Raw genomic sequence first — 23,452 nt, forward strand, 5'->3', positions numbered from 1 at the left:
ATTGCAGCTACGTTTATTAAAAAAGTGTGAAGTAGGAAGACTGTGCGTCGGTCTGAGCGAAGTGGCGAACTTGAGCCTCCCTGACCTGGGGACACGGGGCCAGCTGGGCCTCGGCCCTGTGCCCTGCCACCCGCTCCCATCTGCACTCACACCCCCCTCCGCCTGGGCACGCACCCCCCGGGCAGCCGCGCCCGAGCCGTGCGGGGAGGGAGGTTCCAGGACCCGTCTGCACTGGGCTCCCATCCAAAGAGCACACAGCAGAATAAAAAACCGAAACGTCCTCCCCAGAGCAGCGCGGGCCTGTCCAGGGCGGCCCCGGCACCGTGGGCAGCGTCTCCGGACGGAGGCCTGTGCATCAGTGTGTCGGAGCCCTGGGGACTCCGGGCCTGCTCGGGGCTCCCGGCTTCCGTGCCGAAACCTCCCCTCACCACTGCTGGGCCGTGACCGTCCACAGCCTGGGCGGGCCCTCCCGGCCGGATCCATCCATCCCACGCGGCCAGGGGGGCTGGACTGGGAATGACAAGGCGAGACAACCGGGAACACGCTGCACAGCAGAAGCTGCATTTGGCTTTAGCGTTAAGGCCGGGGTGGGGCGGAGAGCCCTGCCGGAGAGGCCAGCACCCCCGGGAGGGCCCAGCACGCCCGGCCCGCCGCGCCTTTGTGGCCCCCGGGTCCCTGCTGCAGCCCCTGCTCCACGGGCCCCTCCACCTCCACGCTTAAAGTGCTGGGTGCCTGGGAGGGAGGCTGGGGCTGGCTGGGAGTTCTGCAGGCGATGCTCATACTGTCCCCGCAGGCTCTTATTTTAGGATGTAGTTAATAAACAGCTGACACGCCAGGAACACGCAGAGCAGGAACCAGGATCGGGGGCTCTGCAGGAGGCCCGGGGCCGGCCCCCGCGCGGCCTGTGCCGTGGAGCTCAGCATGGCCGAGAGGTGCCTGCAATGACAGAGGCAGCTCACGGGGACTGTGACGGGGCCGGCATGGCCCCCCTCCCACAGGCCGAGCGGGTGCCCCTGAGTGCTGACCAGGTGCTGGACACAGAGCGGAGCTGGGGATGGGAGGGGCCTCTCGCAAATGCCTGGGGGCGCCACCCATCCGGGTCACAGAGTGCGGCCCTCGGGCATCCTGAGGATCCACTCCGCACGGGCGGGCCAGCAGTGAGCCCAGGCTGCCACCTGGCTCCACGCACCTTGGGGTCTCTCTTGGGGCTACCCCCAGGCCTACACCGGGGCTGGCACCTTCCTCTGGGCTCCTTGAAGTCTGCGGCCCCGTGTCCACCGAGCACTGCCACCTCAGCCTGGTCCAGCACCACGCCCTGTGCCACCCACCACCCCCACACGCTGGCTCACCAGGAAGGGACCCTAGGAGGTTTCTTCGGGTCCCCGCCCTGCAGCAGGACCCTCAGGTTCTGGCTCCAGTGACAGCCCAGGCCGTGGCCTCCCAGGCCTCCCTCGGCCCCCCAGCCGTCCCGCACCAGGCCCACCTGTGCAGCTCCTGCTGGACCTCGCGGATGGAGAGGATGGCCTCGTGCAGGGCCTGCAGCCGCCGCGCCACCTTCCTGCACCGAGGGCACGGGCTCTCGCCGCCTGGGTGGGCCCAGGGGACGGGGAGACACAGGAGGGGAGGGGAGACAAGGATGAGCCGCGGGCCCGGGGCTGCCATGTGGGTCACGGGGTCCGCCCAGCTCATGGGAAACCCGCCGGACCAAGCCGGGGGCACAGGGAGACACGGGAGGGTGCTGATGAGGGAGGGGTGCTGACAGGCTCAGCTGGCCCCTAACGCACCCCGGGAGGCAGATGTGGCCCAGGTGTGCTCGTTCCCACAGAGGCAGGGACAAAGTCTGGGAGACACAGGCTGCCCAGGGACACGAAAGAGCAGAGAGGTGGGCAGGACCAGAGGACAGGGGCAGGTGGACACTGCCCACACCGGCCCCACCAGCTTAGGGAGCCCTGGCCTGGGCCCGCCCCTTCCTCCCCCACCCCCACCACGTCCCCATCAGCCTCTGGGCTGCCCCCCAGCTCCGACAGGGCAGAGCCCGCTGGGAGGACGGTCAGGGCAGGCAGAGGAGTCCCTGCCCGGGAGGCCCCCACCCTGGGCAGGTGCCTCTCTGGCCCTTCCCATCCTGCAGAGGGACTGGGGGGCGGCCGGTCCCCCCCCCAGCTGCCCTCCTGCCAGGTCCGTGTCTGAGGCGCCAACCAGTCAGGGCTCACCTGGAACAAAGTCTCCATCCTGGTCCTCGTCCGAGAGCTCCGGGCAGGACTCAGGCGTGGAGCCGCTGCTCTCGGTGACCTGGCTGTGGCCGGAGGGCTGGTCACTGGCCTTGCGGAGCCGCCGGTCTGGGCCAGGCCTCTGCAGAGAGGTAGAGCTGCTGTGGCCAGGAGCCCCCCCAGCCCCCGCATGGGCCCTCGGGGACACAGTGGCCCGCTCACGCCAGCGCAGCGCTAGAGGAGGCTGCAGGCAGAGAAGGCAGCTGCCCGCGGTGTAGGTGGCCGGGACAGTTTGAGTCTGGGCCCTGGTCATGGCCCCTCTGGGCCTATTTCCCACTGGTGATGTGGGCTGCTGACCCCTCCTTAGCGGCGGGGCCTGCGAGGCAGTGAGGACGGGTCTGCCCCACGCCCAGCACAGGCTCGTGCCCGACAGACGCAGGGAGGTCGCCACGGGGGCCGTGCTGGCTCTGACCCGGGAGGCGCGAGGCAGCAGCTCAGGCCACTGTGTGTGCTGGCAGGAACATGGGACGGCTGGGGCCCCCCACACCGACGGGACGTCTCTGCCGGGAGCACCCAGCTCAGCCGGCTGCTAACAAGCCCCAGGAGCACAGGTGTGGCCAAGGTGAGGCTCGTCTGCTTGGCTGCAACTGGAGCTCACAAGGCCGCGCGGACACAGGCTGGTGCTCAGGGGTTGGGCAAACAGCAGGACTGGACTGTGGCTGCCCCCACGTGACACCAGGCCTGTGGGCCCAGAGGGGCCAAGAGGTGCCAGGGACACAGCGTCGGAGGTGGGTCAGAGCTGGGACAGGTGGGTAGGAGAGGGGGGAGGTGGATTTGGACACAAAGTGATCAGCAGTGACCACCCTGGGACCTCAAGGCATGGGGTGGCCGAGGCTGGGGAGATGGGGGAGGATGCCGCGGGCACTGGGGGTGGATGCGGCCCAGTGAGTTGGGCACCACTTGGTGGCCACCGTGGCACGGCGCCATGGGGACCCCAGGCACCCCTCAAAAGCCACACGTGAGCCAAGGCTGCTCCCTGCCTCCATGTTCCTCCCCGGGCTGCCTGCCGCCCTCCCGCCTTTTCTGGGCCCGAGATCTGTGCAAACGAACGCTGGCCCCTCCTCTCCCCGCTTGGCCAAGGTTCCCGGGCTCAGTCCCTCCTCGGTAGATGGGATAATGTGGCCACTGCATTGGCGGAGGGTGACTTTGGGGACAGTGGGCTGGCGTCCAGCAGACCCTGGCTCAGTGCCTCACATATCAGGGTGCCGGGAACCGAGTGTTCTGCAAACCCACGTGTCTTGGGTCCCACGATGGGGGGACGAGGGGCTGGGGCCCAGGGAGGGGGCGGCAGGGTGGCGAGGGTAGGGTGCTGGGAACCGAGTGTTCTGCAAACGCACGTGTCTTGGGTCCCACGATGGGGGGACGAGGGGCTGGGGCCCAGGGAGGGGGCGGCGGGGTGGCGAGGGTGTGGGGGGCGCCACACCTGCAGCTGAGAACAGCCCTGGGCTGGGCCGGGGGGTGCTGACCTCGTGCCTGGGCCCCGGGCTGCCCCGGAAGGGGGCCTGGTGGGCCGCGGCCTCCCGCCGCAGGGTGTGCAGGATCCCGTCTTGCTCAAACTGGGCGACGTCCTTCGTGGGGTCCCAGGGGCTGCGGCTGGAGGGTCCAGAGGGCACGTGTCGGCAGAGGCAGTGGCCTCGGGGAGAGGGGGCCGTTCTGGGCAGCCCTGGGGCTCCCACCGGTGGCCAGGGCCCCAGGACAGCATCCACTGCCACCGGCCGCGGCAGTGAGGGCTGGCGGGGAGGGGCTCCGACCCTCCCTCTCCCTCACCGGCTCCTCCAGGTGCCGGCTCAGGTCCAGCCCCACCGCGTGGCCCCCAGGGCTGCCGCCTGCCCGCGCTCACTTCTCGTATCGGTAGCGCCACTCCTGGGTGGCGGGGTCCAGGAGGAACAGCTGCGGCTTCCAGGGCGTGAGGCTTTGCTGGCGCTCGCGGGTTCGCTGCCGCTGCGCCTCTTCCAGCGCAAACTTTTCCTGCGTGGCCTTGTGCTGGTCACCCTTGTTGATGGCCCTGGTGACATGCTGCCAGAGCCTGCAGGCAGCAGACCCACCCTGAGCTGGGGCAGCCCCAACTCCGAGGCAGCTTGGAGTCAGGGCCCCTTGTCCCTGGAAGGGAGGCTCAGAGCAACCTCTGCTTGATTGCCTCCAGTGACAGGGAGCTCACTATCTTGCAGGGAGCCTATCTCCCAGGTGCTGTTTTTTCTCCGTGAGATGGTTTTCCCTGCACTGAGCTCCCACCTGCTGCCTTCAGGCACCTCCCAGAGGAGCTGTCGGTCACCTGCCCGCAATGACAGGGGTAGCAGGGGGAGCCTGCTCTTCCCCAGGCCTCACCCCCTCCACCGCGCTGCCAGGACATGTGATCTGCCAGGAGGGGCCCACTCTGAGGTCTGCCCTCCCCGCCAGGGACATCCTGGGGACACGCTCACAGCACTGCGGTCAGCAGGGCCCTCGGTGCCGGGCGGCCTCACCTCTCGGACTCCAGCTCCGTCTGCTCCTCGAACAGCACCGTGCGGCGCTTCAGCCTCTGCCCGCGGACCTCCCTGCTCGGGCTCCAGAAGAGCTCGGCGCTGCCGCTTCCCTCCTCCTTGATAAACACGTCACTGTCCTGCCCAGACGGCCGGGCAGGGTCAGAGGTGCTGGCCTGGGCGAGGACTGTCCAGCCACGCTCGCCCGGGGGACGCCCTTACCCAGTGTCCCGTGAGACTGGCCAGGACGTCGTCCCCCGACGAGATCTTCCCTGAGATCTGGTTGATGCTCGTGCTGCTCCCAAAAAAGGGCTGCAGGGCCCAGGACAGAGCCAGTGAGGGGCGGGGCCCTTCCGAGGCACATCCTCGGGGACACGGAGCAGCCACTCTCACGGGGTGCCTGGGAGCCCGGCCGGAGCCAGACTCGATGCCGGAGGAGGCCGGGTTTGCCCAGTGCCCCCACCGGATGCAGGCCCCGGGAGGAGGGGCCGGGCCCCCCAGCTCTGCTCCTCCTGGGGCCCCGTCTGTATACAGCATGCCAGGGGCTGCTCCCCCATGTGCCTTGCTTGGGGAACCTTCCCTGGGGAGCGAGAGGGTGGCAGGAGGATCCCAGGGTCCCGTCCCTTCCCTGGCCCAGCTCCAGGCCTCACCCCCGCCAGGCCGCGGCCAGCACTACCTTGAGCTTGAAGTCCAGCTCGGCCTGGAAGTTGTTCTTCGCACACTCGATGGTCACTTTCCCGCCCAGCTCCATGGTCATTGTGCCGTACAGGATTCCTGAAATGCAGCCGGTGTCAGGGGTCGGGCCCCCCCGGCCCTGCTGAGCCCTGGGCGGCCTGTGTCACATCCCGGGGGGGCGAGAAGGGAGAGTGGAGAAGACAGGAGCTCCGGGAGCAGAGCCACACGTGGAGGGGCGGAGCCTGGGCTGCGGCCTGGTCCCTCGGTGACCGTCGCCCCCAGGAAGGGGTTCTTGGTCCTCGCTGGGGCCTTTGCTCAGGTCCCGGGGTCACCCCCATCCCAGGCTCCCGAGAGCCCCCAGGACACGCAGGGCACGCTCTCTCGCCTCTGCAGTCCCTGCTCCAACGTCCCCTCCCAGCGGCGGGTGTCGTCCCCACGCACTGCCGCGTCCCAGGACGGCGCCCTGCACACCGTGGGCACCGGCACCCAGGACGGCACCTGGCATACGTTTAAAAATTAATCCGTCTTTTTGTCAATGAGCAAAGGAAAGAATGAATCTACCCCGGGCCATATGGGGGACGCAATCTAATTAAAGAAGCCAACACACCAGAAAACCAAAATATTTCCACTCCGAAACACTTGGAAATATGGGGTAAAATGTGTCTCTTTCAAAAATGAAAGAATGAAAGAAAAAAGACCAGCTGTTTGTAATAGCGGAGGCTTGAAACACCCCCAGATCCCCCCGCACGCGGGGGGCTGGTCGAACGCACCCGGCCCGCGCACACGACGGAGACGCCTGCGGCCCGGAAGGAACGAGGAGGGTCCGCGCGTGCCGAGGGGTCCAGACAGCGCGGCCCCGACCCCCAGTACAGTTAGATATTTTAGCTTAATTATTAAAAATTAGAATTATAAAAGAATTTTAAAGAGCAATTCCTAGAAACCACAAGTAACATGAAGTAAGAAACCTGAACTGAGTGGCGGCTGGTGGCAGGATCTCAGAGGAGACCGATTCCAGGTGACCTTAAAAGTCCCAGTGGGACAGACTTAGGACAGAGACGGTCACACAAATCCAACCGCACACTGTCATCGTCATCGTACTGTGGCGGTATTCTAGACGGCCACATGTGTGACGCGGGACATGAACAGGAGTCACCACGGTTGTGTCCCTGAAAACGGGGCTTTTCGGCCTGGCGGGAGGATGAGGTGTCAGGTGAGCGGACGGCCAGCATCCTGCCACCCTGCGTCCCGCTAAGCGCGAGTGTGAACTCGGGATCTATTTTAAACCGACCACAAAGAAGGTTTCTATGTTCAGCTCACCGGGAAGTCTCAGAAGCAATGACCAAGCCTCTCCTAAGAAACACTCTGGGGGAGGGTGGTGGCGATGGTCACCCTGCCACTCAACTGTCCACTTAAAAATGGGTAAGGTGGCAGATTTTGTTACGTGCACTTTATCACAATAAGAAAAATGGACAAAAAAGAGAAGCAGATCTGAGCCCCAGCCCTGGTCTCCAAACCTCATTGCCTACGGGAAGGAACTGGGCTCCCTAGAGAAATGGCCGCTCCGGGTCCGGAGCAGGAAGCATCCAAGGTGCTCTCGTGGCCACACCAGCAAAGTGGCCACGGTGTGTAGAAGGGCCCAGAAGCCAACAGTGGGCCCCGCCCCCCGGCCAAAGAAGAGACAATGTGAGTGTCAGTGAGGGTGACGAGTGACTGGAAGCCACTCAATACGTTCTCATCGAATGTTAATAAAACCACAGCCACGGCGACCGCAGCCACCAGCCTTTGGCGGGTAGCGGGAAAACACTCATCCTGAAAACACTTGGCGTTTATCCCAAAGCCCGCTGAGCCCACGGGGCGGCCATGCAGCAGGCGGGGAGCTTCCTGCTGGTAAGTGAGGGAGGAGCCACGGAACGAGCCACGGAACGTCACCACCCGCAACACCCAGCAAACGGACAGATCTAGGGACGAGAACCAACATCCACTAACATGGCAAAGAACACCCCACACTGCACACCGGCTGTGGGCAGACACGGGGCCCCTCAGAAGCGTGCTGTTGGGAAGACCGCGCCGAGGGTGCCCGCACGCCACAGAGCACAGCCACGGAAATCCCGCCCGGAGGAAACCGCAAGAAGATGACCCATTTCTCAGACAAATATGCAAGGGGAAAACCGGCAAGAGAGACGCCAAGGAACTGGAAAGACAGAGAAACCGCGCACAGAGCGTGAGCCTGGTGCAGAGCCCTCCTCAGACGAATGAGCTGTAACATGAGTGTGCACATGCCTACCTCAACATGCATGTGCACTGCACATCTCAACACGTGTGCACGTGCACGTCTCAACACATGTGTGCATGTCTCAACACGTGTGCATATGCACATCTCAACACGTGTGTGCACATGCACGTCTCAACACGTGCATGTGCCTGTCTCAACACACATGTGCACTGCACATCTCAACACGTGTGCATGTGCATGTCTCAACACGTGTGTGCACATCTCAACACACGTGTACACATGCCTACCTCAACATGTATGTGTACTGCACATCTCAACACGTGTGCATGTGCACGTCTCAACACATGTGTGCATGTCTCAACACGTGTGCATATGCACATCTCAACATGTGTGTGCACATGCACGTCTCAACACATGTGTATGTGCCTGCCTCAACACACATGTGCACTGCACATCTCAACACGTGTGCATGTGCACGTCTCAACACATGTGTGCATGTCTCAACACGTGTGCATATGCACATCTCAACATGTGTGTGCACATGCATGTCTCAACACATGTGTATGTGCCTGCCTCAACACACATGTGCACTGCACATCTCAACACGTGTGCGCACATGCACGTCTCAACATGTGTGTGCACGTGCATGTCTCAACACACGTGTGCACATGCCTATCTCAACATGCATGTGCACTGCACATCTCAACACGTGTGCATGTGCACGTCTCAACACGTGTGCATGCCTCAACACGTGTGCACATGCACATCTCAACACGCGTGTGCACATGCACGTCTCAACACACGTGCATGTGCCTGTCTCAACACACATGTGCACTGCACATCTCAACACGTGTGCCCATGCACATCTCAACACATGTGTGCATGTGCATGTCTCAACACGTGTGTGCACATCTCAACACATGTGTGCATGTGCATGTCTCAACACGTGTGTGCACATCTCAACACATGTGTGCACATGCCTACCTCAACATGCATGTGTACTGCACATCTCAACACGTGTGCGTGTGCACGTCTCAACACGTGTGCATGTCTCAACACGTGTGTGTATGCACGTCTCAACACGTGTGCACGTGCACGTCTCAACACGTGTGTGCACGTGCATGCCTCAACACACATGCACACACCAGCTGGCAGCTCCCAACACAGACTGAGTATCTGATGATAAGAAAAGAGCCTCAGTTTTGGGTTGTTTTTTTTTTCGGTGTGATGATAGCATCGTGGCTGTGGTTAAAAAGGGCAATCCTGGAGGAGACACTTTCAGGGTGGGAGTTACGCTCACCACGGCCGGTCCAACCGTAGGGGGTTGTCAGCGCTTATGAGCACTCGTGCCACTGAAGTTGGTATATGACCCCCCACTGCTAAATTTGACTGGCTTTAAAAAAAATAGAAAAAAAATTTTTTTTAAAGGGAAATCTTTATCTTTCAGTGATACACAATAAAATACAGAGATGACATGACATGATGTCTGGGATGAACGTCCAGGTGATCGGAGGGAGAATATGTGGGGTCCGCAGCAGTGTGACGGTGGCGTCCCACACCGTGGGCTCCTGCACTGCACTTCCACGCGTGTTTGAGGGCTGCCATAATACAAGGTGAAAAAAGTATATAATGTTCTTTTAAATGCACGGATGAGCAGGTGTGTGTACAACAACACCAGGGAAATCCCTGGACGAGAAAACAAGGAAGGAAAAGTCGAGGAGGAGGAGGAGGAGGAGCGGGGAGGGAGGAGGAGGAGCGGGGAGGGAGGAGGAGGAGCGGGGAGGGAGGAGGAGGAGCGGGGAGGGAGGAGGAGGAGCGAGGAGGGAGGAGGAAGACCAGGGAGGAGCGTTTGTTGCTCTCAGATCTTGGTTTCTGAGGTTCCCACGGGGAGCAGTGCTAGGTCCCCGGGCCGGAGTAACAAGGACAGTTGTTGGGAGACGTGTGCACAGAGCGGGGACTCAGGTGGCTGCACCCTCAGCGAGAGGAAGAGCTGCGGAAGCTACAGGAAGCCCCTGCACTGCAGACGGAGAGTCCCCGAATCTGTAAGGTGAGCCTGGGAGTCACACATTCTCGGTGAGGGCCCAGGAAAACCAGAATCCCCAGGTTTTACTAAATACAGCCGCTCACTGAATATCTGTGGCAGTGGGGACACAGTGGCAAACAAATTAGAATATTAGAATTATCAGGGAGAGAAGATAAAGCATTTGTATTTGTCATGTTCAAAGGTTTTTAGAAAGGGGTTGCAAACATGACCAAGGAACAAGAGCAAAGGAACAGGCGGGTTTGAAATGGAACCAAGCACAACTTCTAGGAAAACAAAACATCAGCACTGAAAGCTTGATGGGTGAGTTCAATCAACATCAGGTTAGAGTTACAGATGTATCTAAAGGAATTATCTAGAATGCAAAGAGATAAAAGAGATGACGGAAACATTGTGGAATACTGAGCATGGAAGGAGATGGTTTAGCTTATGTCTCACTGGAGTTCTAGGAAAAAGAGAGAAATGAAGAGTGAGGCAGTATTAAAAAATCTTGATGGTAGGAAAAAAAATCACGGCGAGGAGCTGGGGCTGCCATGAGCTGTGACGGTGCCACCGCACCCCGGCCCAGGCGGGGCACAGAGCGAGGCCTCGTCCCCAAGAACAAACAATAATGGCTGAACATTTCCAGATTAAAAATTTCCAGATCAAAGCCAAGAAACCTCAGATTCGAAGAGTTCAAACAAACAAAAACCCTCCATCGGCGAAAATACAAAAGCAGTGCAGAGCCGGCAAGCCACAGAGAGACAGGGAGGGATCTTCCGGTGCGTGCTAAGAAGCCAACCTGAAAAGGCTGCAGCCCGTGCGATTCCGGCCACGTGGCGTTACGGAAAAGGCAAAACCGCGGAGACAGTAAAAGCATCCACGGTCGCCAGGGTTCGGGGAGGGAGGGATGAATAGGGGGGTTCGTCTGGTCCTTCTAATCGTAAGCGATTTTGGGGTGTGAGACTCTTCCGCGTGACACGGCGATGGTGGGGGTCTGTGGGAACTCTCCGGGCTTTGTGCTCAATTTTCCTGTAAACCTAAAACTACTGCACAAAAATAAAGTCTATGAATTAAAAAATAAAAAAGAAATCCAAACCTGGACGCGCTATAGTGAGACCACCTTAAAGGCAGCTACAGAGAAAAAGGGGCTTTGTAACTGACAGGCCAGTCGATCGCCAACCAGCAAGGCCCCCAGAGGGCGACACGAGACGTGTTCACGTGGGAGAAAACAGCAACCTACCTGCAATTACACGTTCGCCTTAAAAATCACTGACAAGTGAGGGTGAAATAAAGATACCTTCACGCAAATAAAAACCGAAAGGTCTAGCGCCCGGGCACGCTCACTGAGGCCCGCTCCGCCCGGGCGGCGCTCACCTTTGCAGTGGGCGTAGGGCATGGTGAGGGTGTACTCCTCCGCTCGGCTCAGCAAGGTGAGCGTGGCTTTGCCGTCCAGCAGGGCTGACAGCGAGTTCCCTGGGGAGACAGGGGCAGGCGGGACAGTGAGCGCAGACTGTGAGCCGGGAGTCACAGGCTCTGAGCTCCTTCAGGCCGTGTGACTCTGGGACAGTCCTTGGCCCCTCTGAGCTTCAGATGCTGGAAAGGCCCTGGCCGGTCTGCACGTGGCGTCTGCCCTGCGAAGCTCAGCAACTTTTGATGTGCCAATGGTTCATTTCAGTTACTAAACCAGAGAGTCTCACGGTGAGCCCCTCTTGGATTTTATTTTATTTATCTTTTGTTGAGACAGAGTCTCACTCTGTTGCCCGGGCTAGAGTGCCGTGGTGTCAGCCTAGCTCACAGCAACCTCAAACTCCTGGGCTCAAGCGATCCTCCTGCCTCAGCCTCCCAAGTAGCTGGGACTGCAGGCATGCACCACCATGCCCGGCTAATTTTTTCTATATATATTTTAGTTAGCCAGATAATTTCTTTCAACTTTTAGTAGAGACGGGGTCTCGCTCTTGCTCAGGCTGGTCTCGAACTCCTGACCTCGAGCGATCCTCCCTCCTCGGCCTCCCAGAGTGCTAGGATTACAGGCGTGAGCCACCGCGCCCGGCCCCCTCTTGGATTTTATACACCCCTGTGGAGGGCGCGCCCCAGTCTGGGCTGGGAAGATGGGCCGAGCCCGTGGGCAGACGCCACCGGCTACCCCTCCGCAGACGTCTGCACACACAGGGTGTTCTCCACGCACCCCGCAGACAGCTGGGCACGCACGGTGCTCAGCACACGCCTGCCCACAGATGACAAGGACAAAAAGGATGCACCTGATGGGAAAAGAATGGAAATGGACGTTTTCTGAGCACCCGCGGCTGCCCGGCCCCAGAGCAGCCCTGTCCACCAGAAGTTTCTGCAAAGATGGGAGCGTTCGATCCTGCCTGTCCCACTCGGGGGCACCAGCCACGTGTGCCCGCTGAGCCCGTGTAACACAGCCCCCACAACTAAGGGGCTGCTGCGTCCCGTGTTTTATCTCATTTTAGTCCCTTTAAATAGCTACGTGTGGCCAGAGGCTCCCGACCGGTGCAGCTCGCGTCCCCACCTGCCCACAGCATCCCTGCCAGGGGCGCCACTCGCAGCTGGGGGCACTGGGTGTGGGACTGGCTCTGCCAGCGCCAGGGTCTGAGCACTTTTATCACCCATGTGGTCTCTGGCCACGCAGAGACATGCACACGGCCACCCCTTGAGGTCTGGGTGTCCCCGGCCCCTAGAGCCCAGGCCTCCCCGGGCTGCGCCTCTCACCGTAGAACCTGGACTTGGCCGTGATGCTGCCGGTGATGCAGAAGCCGTCCTTGCGGTTGCTGACGTGGAAGGCAGACACGGGCGGGTGGTGGGACACCTGTGTGCGGGGAGGCGGCTCTGGACACAGCCCCGAGGTGAGCACCCCAGGGAGGCGAGGGCCCGGCTGCCCGATGTCCCCTCCACTCCGCCTGGTGCCCAGTCCCGGGACCAGGCAGAGGACCGTCCCGGCTCCTGTTCCAGATGCTCAGGGCAGCCTTGAATCCCTGAATCAGCCCAGAGCTCGCCTTGGGAGTGGGACGCACCAGCCCCTGTCCCCAGGGAGACACCGCCTGCTGTCACAGCCGCCGGGCTGTGTCTGCACCTTCTGCGAGATGCCCCGGTCCGGAGCCCTTCCCACGGGCAGGCCCCCAAGAAATGTGCCCGCAGGGTCAGGCTTGCTCCTGCTCGCTGCTGGGCCCGCCCCCCGGAGCCCGGGCCGCGGGGGTCTTGCCTGCTCTGCTATGTAGAACGTGTGGCTGTCGGTCTGGGGGTGGAACCAGCAGCAGCGGAAGGTCTCCCCCAGGATGGGGTTGTAGGGCTTCTTGATTCCCTGCGGGCAACAGACAGGAAGGCGCTGGAGCAGCCGGCGGGGAGGGGCTCACGTGCCGGGAGTGGCATGGACTGAGGCGGAGTGTGGTGGCTGCCTGTCCCCTGGGCTCTAGGACGACGGCCTGGTTTGCCGCCAGTGTCTGGGAACAGCACCCCACTTCTGCTCGGGGGACACTATGCTTTGCTGGTGGTTTACATTGCGGGGGCAGCCTAGAGCATTCTGCCCAATTCTCGGCTCAGAGGGGGACAGGACACCCCGATGAAGTCACGGTCTCCCTGGACTTCGGGTATAGCCCACACACGACCCACTGAAAGCTGCCTGCAGAAAGCACCATGTGGTCAGCAGACCCAGCGCCACCCCCAACCTGCTTGGGACTTGGGTTGTCCCTTCCTCTCCCTGAGCCTCAGTTTCCCCAACTGCATGATGAAGAGGTGGAACCAGAATTGTGGTTTTCAAACTTGTGTACCATGGAACCCCAGGGCTCCGTGGTGGGGGAGGGGCATGGGTGGGGCTGCACACCCATCTCCCCCGACAACCAGGGCAGCCCGAGTCCTGGGTTTGGGGCTCTAAAAATGGGTTCCATGACTAAAAAGTGACGAAAACCACAGGTCCCTAAGGCACCTTGCTGTTCAGGGTGGAAAGCGCCGTTCCCGGCACCGTGGTGGGCTGAGGCTGCTCTCTTGGGGGTGGGGAACGCCCAGCTTGGGTCCCTCAGGGAACCAGGGCCACCCTGGGGGGCTGTCCAGGGGCCCCTCCAGGGGAAGTCAGGGCCCACTGCGCGATGACCAGGACCTTCAAGGCCGTGGGCAGCAGGGTGCCAGGGACTCAGGGCGGGGGCCACGGACGGAACAGCCAGACCCGGGGGCCAGAGCCCCGCCCTGCCCAGCGCGTCTTACCTTGGGCTTCTTGTAGAAGCCAGACAGGTACCAGCGCAGCACGAGCTTGATGCGGCTGTAGGCGTCCTCCTCCACCGCGGCCCTGCGGGGGGCGGGACAGCTCTGACCCAGGCAGCGTCCCTGACCCCGCTCCTACCATCCGACCTCTGTCCATTCCGCTGGAAAAAGGCCACCAGGCCCCATCCCGCCGGGCAGCCTCAAGGCGGGGGGTTCTCCCAAAGGGCCAGGGCTGCTCCCATGCTGGGGCCGGGAGCGGGGCTGCCAGGCTGCCCCCGCCTCCAGGAAGGCCCCGATGCTCCCGCTGCCTGGCCCCCTTTCCTGCCGCTGCAGCCCACCCAGCCAGCCTGCGGCCGCGGGGCTCAGGACACACAGCAGGTGCTGGGCACTGACCCCACACACGCCACCAATGGCCACAGCCTCAGAACCGCCTGCCACGCTCCCTCTGCTCCAGCGCCTCCCAGGCTGGTCCCGGGGACAGGGTCCCTGGGAGGCCAGAGCCACAGGGACAGTGGGCCGAGCTCAGCCCGGCCAGAGGAGACCTGCAGGGTCTCGGCGCCCCTCCGCGGCGCACCTGGAGAGCAGGTCGGCGTGGCAGTAGTAGTCGGAGAGCTTGCTGAGGAAGGAGCGCGGCTCCAGCACGAAGGTGGGCAGCGCCACGCGGGACAGGTCCATGCCCGGCCGCAGCTGCTTCAGCAGGACCCACATCAGACTCTTGTGCTCCTCCGACACCGTCTCCACCTGCGCCGCCTCGCCCAGCTGCGCGGAGGGGCCGCGGTCAGGCCCCGGCGAGGGTGGGCAGGACGAGCTGCTCCTGCCCGGCCCGCCCCCTCCCGCCGGCCACCCGGGCCCCCGCGGAGACCCGGCCATGAAGCCCACGTGTGGACGCGTGGGACTTGGGCCCGGCGTTCGGGGCTTCAGCCTGTCCTGTCCTCACAGCTGCCTGGTGAGGCAGGCGGCCGCCTGCTCTTCTGCTTTTTCTGAAAAACCATTATTACTATTTTAAAATTTCTTTTATCTCTCTCTCTTATTTTTAGCCACTTTACCAAGGCGTGATTGGTGCACAGAGAGTTCTAGATCGTGAACGAACACAGTGCACGAGTCTGGGGACAAGTGCGGCCAGGAAACCATCGGTCCCTGCCCTGCACTCGCCCGCCCGTCCGAGGCCTGCACGTCCTTCAGGAAGGCCCCTCGTTTGCTCAAAGTGAGGGGGTGCCCTGGACCCTCCTCCTTCTCTGAGACATCGAACCCTCCCCACAGCTCTTCCTGCTCTAGACTTGCGCCTGGTGGCAGCCCCAGGGCATGCACAGGGACAGAGGTCCTGCCCCCTCCGCAGAGGGGGCGAGTGACTTGCCCAGGGTCACACAGCTAGGGTGCAGCGTAGGTGGGACTTGAACTGAGGACGGTCTGCACTCTTAGCTTGATGGCCGCTGCCCCGGGAGGCAGGAGGATGGGGAGCCGGCAGCAGGCCCTGCATCAGGGGCCGGCTCCACCCTGCTGGGCTGCCTCAGGCAAGCCGCTCTGCCCCTCTGTGCACACAGAGCTGTGGACAAGTCCCATGGCACTGGTCCAGCGGGCTTTGGCCCTCATGAGCCTCCTGTCCTCCTGTCACGGTGCATCCCAGCCTGGGGGGGTTGCCGAGTGCACCCCGCACCCCCACGCCAGCCAGCGGCCAGGCGCACAGCAAGCGGCCTCTCTTGGAAGAGGGGAGCGTGTCCACCCAAGCGTCCCAGCCATGCCGCCAGGGGACAGGGCAGTGAGACCCACTCCAGACCCTCATGCCCCGCCCCTGGGGGGCCTTGGCACTTCTACCTCTGCCTCTAGCATGGGGGCCTGAAGCGGGGGGCTGCCTGGGGCTGGGGGCTCTCACCTCCCCGAGCTCCTCGTGGACCTGCTCCACGTAGGTGGTCCCCCTGTGCGTGGGGGCCCCGGGGGTCTCCGACTGGTCACTCCCACTCTCGGTCTTCCGGCTGTGGTCCTGGGTCTCGGGATCTGACTCCTCGGGGTTCTCTCTCTCCGACTTGTCTGAGAACGCGTCGTTCTCCGAGCGGCTCTCCAGGGACGGCCCGTTCAGTCTGGAAGGCAGATGGCGCCCGTGGGTCCGAGGGCCAGGCAGCCCACGGCGGGCCGGGAGCCACATCCCCCACTCGATCCCCCCAACAACCTGCCCCTGACCCTGTCGGCCCCTTTCAGACAGAGAAACTGAGGCTGCCGGAGCCACAGCGGGAGTGAGTCACTGCCCCAGCCCTGCAGCCTGAGCCCTCGGCCCTCCCGCCCGCGACCCCAGGAGCCAGGGCCAGCCCCGCCCCACTCACGGGAACAGGTCCTGGTCCGCGTGGACGGCGGCCGTGGCGGGCAGCCCGTAGAGCGAGGAGGGCGATGCGTCCGGCGAGGACCCCGGCTCCCCGTCCAGGCCCGGCTTGCAGGTGCCGCAGCGCAGCAGGCTGGAGCAGCGCAGCGCCAGCTCCAGGGCGTCCAGCCAGCAGCGGCCTGGGGGGGACACAGGGTCAGCCCCCGCCTGCCCCGGGCCCACCCCGCCCCTGTACAGGCCCCCAAGGAGCCCCCAGGAAGCCCCCGCTCGCTCTGTCCCCTCAGGCATCCCACCCGCTCCCCCACCAGGGAGACCCCCTCCCTTCCCCGACCCCCATCCAGCAGGGCTGTGGGGGCAGATAAGGGGACCCCGCGTGGACCAAGGACTTTTGCCGCAGGCCCTGACCAGACGGACGTGCCTGGAGGAGGCACGGCACACTCTCACGAGGGCCAGGAGGCTCCGTGACCCCTCGAGGTCACACGCCGGAGAGCGGGCCGGAGGCTGGGAGAGCAGAGGCAGCTCCCAGCTGTGTGGACAGCGTGGGGTGGGGGTGGGGCAGGCAGCAGAGCTGGACGTCTGCGACCTCTGCCCTCGGCCCCGCCCCTTCCTGGTGGGACCAGCACTGCCTGAGTGTCCTAGCAGGTGTGACCGCTAACAGCGGCTCCTCCGCACACAACAGTGCCCTCGGGTGGCCCACAAACGACGGGTCACGCTGCTAACAAGGGTTATTCAGAGGGAGGCTTCCAGGGTCAGATGGGTGGGGCGCAGGGTTAGGGAACCCCGAGGAAGGCTCCTTGCTTCTCCAGCCTTTACCCTGTGAGGCTCTTGGAGACAAGTGACGTTTTCCCTAACTTTGAAAGCCACCGAGTCCTGCTCTTGGGGCGCACCCCTGGCGCTGGGGGTGGGGGACATGCTGGGGGGCCTTGCTGTGACGTCTCTGAAGCAGCCCCTGTCTTGGGGGACACGTGGGATCCTGCTGGGCTCCCTGCAGGCTCGGCTGGGCTGCGCCCCAGGCTGGGCTGCTCAGCACGGGGGCGGGGCTCACGGGAGGCAGCCCATGGGGCGGTCACAGCTGCCGAGTTGGGCCTCGGGCCCTGAACGCGTGTGTCTGTGGTTGCCACAGACGACTAGACATCCTGACCATTACACATCCTTTGAAGCCTCTGCCTCCTCCTGCAGGAAGCCCACCCTGATACCCACAGGGCCTGTGACACCCACAGGGGCTGTGGACACCCTCCCTGATCGTCCCCTTGCCCGATCCGCCTTGTCTGACAGCTCACGTCTCCCATCAGACCGCAGAGGCCGTGGGCTGCCCTGTCCATCGCAGCCCCGCAGCCCCGTGGGACCCACCACAGAGTTGGGCCGGGGAAAGGAGTGTGGAGGTGGCACTGGGCCACCAGGGGGCGACGTGGCACTGGCAGGACCAGACGCCGGCCGGGGCTCCAAGCTGGACAGCTCTGGGAGGCACCAGCCCCGGGGGCTGGGAGTGGGCGCAGCAGCTATGGAGGGCGACACCCTCAGGAAGGCGACACCCTCAGGAAGGCGACACCCTCAGGAAGGCGACACCCTCAGGAAGGCAGCACCAGTGAGGACATCACTGTGGCTGCCTTGGTGACAGCTGCTGTCCAGCGCACACCAACGGCATGTGATGCATTTGGGAGTCAGCGCAATTCAGACTCATACCCAGGCTCTAGCACCTTCTTCCTGGTGGCGGCCCATGCCTCGGTTTCCTATCTGTCAGGTGCGGACAACAGTGGAACCTGGTGGCTCCATGGTGCCTGGCTCGTGGCTGGAGCTCAGTAATTGTTCCCCGGTTGCTTTTATAAGCTCACTGGATTCTCATAACACTGGGCGGCAAGTGTGATTAGTCACATTCTGCCCCCGGGGAAACTGAGGCTCAGAGAGGGGTCCCAGTGAGTGGCAGGCCTGCCTGGCCCCAAGCTGGGCTCTCCCTGTGACTTCAGGCTGTCTCCTTGGGTGGCAGGGGAAGGGCCTGACCTGGGGCCACCTGCCCCTGGGCTGCAACGCTGAGGGGCGGGCGGGGACTCACCGTCCGACTCGGAGGCGGCCCTGAAGATCAGGTAGCTGCTGGGCAGAGGCTGCGTGATGGAGCCCACGCTCTCGCCTTTGGGGCCCTGGGGGGGCAGAGGCTCAGTGTCACCTGGGGCAACACGCAGGGACAGCTGCACAGACAGGCCACGCAGAACCCCGCAGACCCACACTCAGACCCGGATTCAGGGTCCCCAGGCAGCACAGGGGCAGCGAGAGAGGCGAGCGGGCAATGAGCTCTCCGTTCCCCTTCTCGGCCGGAGGCTCCGCCATCAGCGTCCAGCTCGGGGCCTCCCGAATTCGGGTGGCCAGAACCAGCAAAAGCAAACCCAGGACGCCCAGGTCCACGAGGATCCCAGAGAAAGTGAGTCGCTCTTTGGCAGAAGAAAGTTCCGCACAGTATCTGGGACACGCTCCTACTAAGAAACTTCGATGTTTCTCTGAAACCCAGATGTAACTGGTGTCCTGGACTCTCCCTGGCCACCCCACCCCAACCAGCCCTGGACAGGGCGGCCCCGGGCTGCGAGGGGTGAGGTCTGGGCGTGGGGGGCCCCCGACACGCGGCCGTTCCTCAGTCAGCACCAGGAGCAGCACCGTCCACCCTCCCGGCCCGCGGCTGGGTGAGGGCCCTCGCGTGACCCGCCCCCACCCGTGGCCTGCTGTGTGCTCCCCGGGGGCACAGGGGGGTTCAGAGACGAGCCCCGGGCTCCGCAGCTGCCAGTGAGGGTCCCGCTCCCCTGCACCCCGCCCCGCCGGCCGGCAGCACCTTCACGGCCCACACGGACTGGTCCAGCGGGTGGAACAGCTTGAAGCAGAAGCCGTCCTTCTTGGAGGGCCGCTCGAGCAGCTCGCAGCAGTGCAGCAGCACGGTGCCCACCCACTGGCCCCCCGGGGGCGTCTTGTAGATGAGCAGCGCCCCCGGCTTCAGCACACACCACAGCTTGGTCCAGCTCTTGAGGGTCCCGCGGATCTGCAGGAGCGGCACCGCCATCGAGGCCGGCCCACCCAGGGGCCCTTCTCCACCCCCGCCGGCCCCCCACGCCCCGGCTGGTGTCCCCAGCCCGCCATGTGCAGGGCAGGGGCTGGCGCTGCCGAGTACCCCAGGGGCTCCGTGCAGAACTCGGGGCCCCACTGGGCTGCAGGGTTCTCTCTTGATTATTAAAATGAGCCCCTAAGTTAGGGTGAATCCAAAGAAATACACGGTAGAAATACACGGGCACAGATTTACTGGTGAGGTTCATGAGGGTGAAGTTCAAGGCCAAGGCCAACCAGGGTCCCGGGAGGGGCCAGTGATGAGTAGCGACTGTTGACATTGTCAGCTTAGTAAAATCTGAAACTACCTGTTATTTCTTTTCTCATTATAAATATTCATATACATTCACCGTTGCACGTCATCTCCTGGTCATAACTTGGCGTGGGGTGGGAGGGGCCGGCCCAGGCCAGGCTCTGCAGGTGCCCGGGCCCTGGCACCCCGTGCGCCCAGCAGCGACAGCGCTGCGCAGTCTCACCCCCGCCGCACGGAGGGGAAACTGAGGCTCAGGGCTGGACAAAGGCCTCCTGGCCCCACCTGGGTGGTTCCTGGCACCTCTACCAGTGGCACAGCCCCCGCCCTGCCTGGAAATGGGGTCTCTTGGGGGGAGGCAGAGAGAGACCAGGTGGGGCGAGTCCACACCTGCAAGGACGGGCCAGGTGGGAGGAAACGTGTTTCTGTTGTTTTAAGCTTCCCGGTTTACGGTCATTTGTTACGGCAATCCCAGAAATCGGATCCAGATTCCCAGTGACAAGCACGGGACACTGTCCCCGGGGCGGCTACCTTCAGGCTGTCGGCCATGATGACCACGCTGGGGTCCGTGAGGGCGCGGAGCAGCTGCCTGGTGGCCCGCTTCTTCTCCTGCCGGTAGTTCTCCTTCTGCGCCTGGGCCGGGCACCAAGCCAGGGGTCAGGAGGGGCCCACGCTGCCCCCCGCGCCTCCCGCCGTCCAGCCCACGGTCTGTCCCCCTCCCTTTGTCAGGCAGGGGTGGCATCCTGGCTCAGCTCCCCACTGCTCAGACAGGGACATGGCGGCGCCCCCTCCCTGGGCCCCGGCCCACCTTGAGAGCCTCCTTCTTGGTGACCCTGGCTGTTGGGGACACACACTCCTTGTCAGACCCATTGCACAGCCTGTACTCTGCCTGCAAAAGAGAGACGTGGGTGTGGGGGACAGGGCGTCGGGGTGCAGCCTGCAGCTGCAGAGGGCAAGGGGTGGGCTCGATGCCACAGCTGTGCAGGGCAGAGGTCAGAGAAGAGGGTCCCACCCCGTCCGGCACCCTCTGTCCCGTCCACCAGCACTTCTGGCTCTGCCGCTGGGGGTGGAGGAATAAGGAGGCTGAGGGGAGGCCCTGCCCCCGCACCTGCCCTGGGCACACAGCAGTGAGGAGATGGGGACCCACCCTCCCCTGGGCACATGCAGGGGCGAGGCGAGTGGCGAGTGGCGGGGCAGGAAGGAAAAGCAGGGCTGAGTTCCAACAGGTCTGGAGGGCGGGCCCTGGGGCGGTCAGAGTGCAGAGGGTGGAGCTTGCAGAGGGGGCTCTGGTGGTGGCTACGGGATGGTGACAAGCCCTCAGGCTGGGCTTCTGGGCACCACGCTGCTTCCACCCAAAGCAACAGCCTCCCGGCCCCCTTGTGCCCTCCCCACAGATCGGGGTGTCCACTTTTTGGCCATCGCCCTGTGTCCAGCTCCGGGCAGGGCCGAGGTGTGGGTACAGGCTGTGCGGGGGGTGGGGGGGGACGCCCACCCTGTTCTGGGGGCTGCACGTAGAGGCCAACGCCCAGGGCCTCTCCTGAGCCCGGGCCCGGCACACGCCGACTGCACAGCCGGGAGCAGCAGTCCCAGGCCTGGGGCTGGCAGGGGCCACAGTCCTTCCACAGATGGGGAAACCGAGGGGCACAGACCCAGGTCTACAGGCCACAGGCCGGCGGGCAGCAAGCTACGGCCTGAATCCTGCCTGCCGGCTGCTTCTGCGCAAACCGCAAGCTAAGAACAGATGCTCCATTTTTAAGTGGTTGGAAAAAATCAAAAGAATAATATTTTGTGAGATGTGAGCATCGTATGAAATCCACATTTCCGTGTCCACAAGTGAAGTTTCCTTGGCACACGGCCACACCATTCACACAGACACGCGTTGTTGGTGGCGCTTTTGCGCTTGAACGGCAGCGCCAAGTACCTGGGGCAGAGCCACGGCAGAGCCTGACACGTCATCCGGCCCTTTCCGGAGCAGGTGTGCCCGCCCCGCTCTGCCCGTGGGGCTCTCGCTACAGCCCCAAGGGGACTCCAGGGCCGGGAACCAGAGCCAGCGCCGTGTCCGCCCAGGTGCACCGGCCGCGTGCAGGTACGTTGCCCGACTCACTCACCAATCGTCCAACAGCCCGCGAGGTGGGGCCATCGTGACCGTGCTATGACCAGGGCAGCAGGCCACGGGGAGGCAGAATTCCTCCCACGGCTGCAGGGCGAGCGTGTGGCAGGGAGGGGACTCCAGCCGTTCCGTGGCCTGGTGGTCCCGACGGCGCTGTATGCTGGGCTTTGGCAGCAGGCGCAGGGGTTGGAAAGCAAAGACAACATGACTCTTCGAGGGAGAGACAGACCGTCCCCAAGCGCACAGAGGCGTGAGCGTGAGGGCACAGGGGGTGCTGCGCGCACGGTTTCGTGACTGTGCCCGGGACAAGCATGTTAAATACCAGCTTGTGTCACTGTTACTATCCATTCTGCAGAGGAGGAGACTATGGCACAGAGAGGTTCAGAAACCTGCCCAAAGTCACACAGCTCACAGGAGCAAGCTGGGATTGAACCCAGGCAGTGTCACTCCAGAACAGCACTCTCTCAGCCAGGTAGGAGCACACAGGATCGCAGAAGGGAGGGGCAAGACCCAGCGCCTGGGGGCTCTGCCCAGAAGCAGTCTCTGGGCTGAGGGCTGATGGGAAGGAGCCACATCTGAGTGGCAAGCTGTGTGCCAGACCTTGGCCAGGAGACAGGCCTCCGGGGGCCCAGGCCAACAGACAAGACGCCCCGAGTTCCCCGCCTCGGAGTCCCCTGAGCTGGGATCCTTGTGCACAGAGCACTCAGCTACCTGAGCACATGCTGTTCCCCCAGCTTAGAATGCCCTTCCCTGGGCCGCCCCTGCTCCTTCCTCAGGCCCCTTGGGCCGCCCTCCCAGGAGCAGGACGGCTGGACCACCCCGCAGCAGCAGGCCCTGGTGACACACGCACTGCCCTTGGCCCACCCAGGACTTCTGCAATGACAGCCGCCACCCGATTCTCCGGTCAACTTTTTATCGTGCACAGCTCCCACCAGGGGACGGTCCCATCCCAGCACCTGCTCAGCCCTGGCAGACAGGGGCTTGGCAAGCCCCTCGAATGAAGGAGCGAATGAAGCACGCACCTGCTGCCACCGCCCCGCTGCCCGGCGTCCCCCAGGAATGGCCGAATGGCGCTGTGCTCGCCTTGGCCGGCAGGGGAGGGGAGAAGGCAAGATGCGGGGTGAAGACACCTGCGTCCCCGCCCCAGCCGGGCAAGTCACTGCGGCCCCTGCCCAGCGCCGGGGAGTGCCTGCCCGCTGCTCCTCCCTGAGGGCCACGCTGGGCGCCCTGCCCAGGCACGCCAGGCCCTCTGGTCCCCCCGCACGCTGCCGCACATCAAAGTCTGCTGCAACAGCGACGCCCCCAAGAAATCAGAAAAGCTGCTCAGAACGGTGACTTTTAAGTCTGACCAGAACTTCGCAACCTACAAAAATGACTTAGGGCCGGGCGCGGTGGCTCACGCCTGTAATCCTAGCACTCTGGGAGGCCGAGGCGGGTGGATCGCTCAAGGTCAGGAGTTCGAGACCAGCCTGAGCAAGAGCGAGACCCCGTCTCTACTAAAAATAGAAAGAAACTATATGGACAACTAAAAATATATATAGAAAAATTAGCCGGGCATAGTGGCGCATGCCTGTAGTCCCAGCTACTCGGGAGGCTGAGGCAGGAGGATTGCTTGAGCCCAGGAGTTTGAGGTTGCTGTGAGCTAGGCAGACGCCACGGCACTCACTCTAGCCTGGGCAACAAAGTGAGACTCTGTCTCAAAAAAAAAAAAAAAAAAAAAAAAAAAATGACTTAGAACACACGAGTCAGGGCAACCTACAGAATGGGAGAAAGGAGTTGCAAACGGTACGTCTGATAAAGACCTGGCGTTCAGAACATACAAAGAACTCTT

General features: G+C 63.1%; 1 protein-coding gene across 1 annotated transcript in view; it reads right to left on the reverse strand.

Moving 5' to 3' along the window:
- Window positions 1–301: 301 nt before the first annotated feature.
- Window positions 302–23,452, reverse strand: part of OSBPL5 (oxysterol binding protein like 5) — a 53,894-nt gene continuing 30,743 nt past the window's right edge. The window contains exons 4-22 of the mRNA XM_069470411.1: window positions 20,320–20,400; window positions 20,043–20,144; window positions 18,996–19,199; window positions 18,231–18,315; window positions 16,185–16,359; window positions 15,740–15,944; window positions 14,444–14,628; window positions 13,873–13,954; window positions 12,878–12,976; window positions 12,388–12,484; window positions 11,032–11,130; window positions 5,403–5,500; window positions 4,949–5,038; window positions 4,730–4,866; window positions 4,108–4,293; window positions 3,734–3,860; window positions 2,211–2,349; window positions 1,484–1,586; window positions 302–936 (exon numbers count right to left, since the gene is read on the reverse strand). Of these exons, the coding sequence (XP_069326512.1) occupies window positions 798–936; window positions 1,484–1,586; window positions 2,211–2,349; window positions 3,734–3,860; window positions 4,108–4,293; window positions 4,730–4,866; window positions 4,949–5,038; window positions 5,403–5,500; window positions 11,032–11,130; window positions 12,388–12,484; window positions 12,878–12,976; window positions 13,873–13,954; window positions 14,444–14,628; window positions 15,740–15,944; window positions 16,185–16,359; window positions 18,231–18,315; window positions 18,996–19,199; window positions 20,043–20,144; window positions 20,320–20,400 (2,433 nt within the window). The 3' untranslated portion in view covers window positions 302–797. The remainder of the gene's footprint in view (window positions 937–1,483; window positions 1,587–2,210; window positions 2,350–3,733; window positions 3,861–4,107; window positions 4,294–4,729; window positions 4,867–4,948; window positions 5,039–5,402; window positions 5,501–11,031; window positions 11,131–12,387; window positions 12,485–12,877; window positions 12,977–13,872; window positions 13,955–14,443; window positions 14,629–15,739; window positions 15,945–16,184; window positions 16,360–18,230; window positions 18,316–18,995; window positions 19,200–20,042; window positions 20,145–20,319; window positions 20,401–23,452) is intronic.

Source organism: Eulemur rufifrons, chromosome 6, assembly GCF_041146395.1.
Source record: "Eulemur rufifrons isolate Redbay chromosome 6, OSU_ERuf_1, whole genome shotgun sequence".
In the NCBI taxonomy this organism is placed as follows: domain Eukaryota; kingdom Metazoa; phylum Chordata; class Mammalia; order Primates; family Lemuridae; genus Eulemur; species Eulemur rufifrons.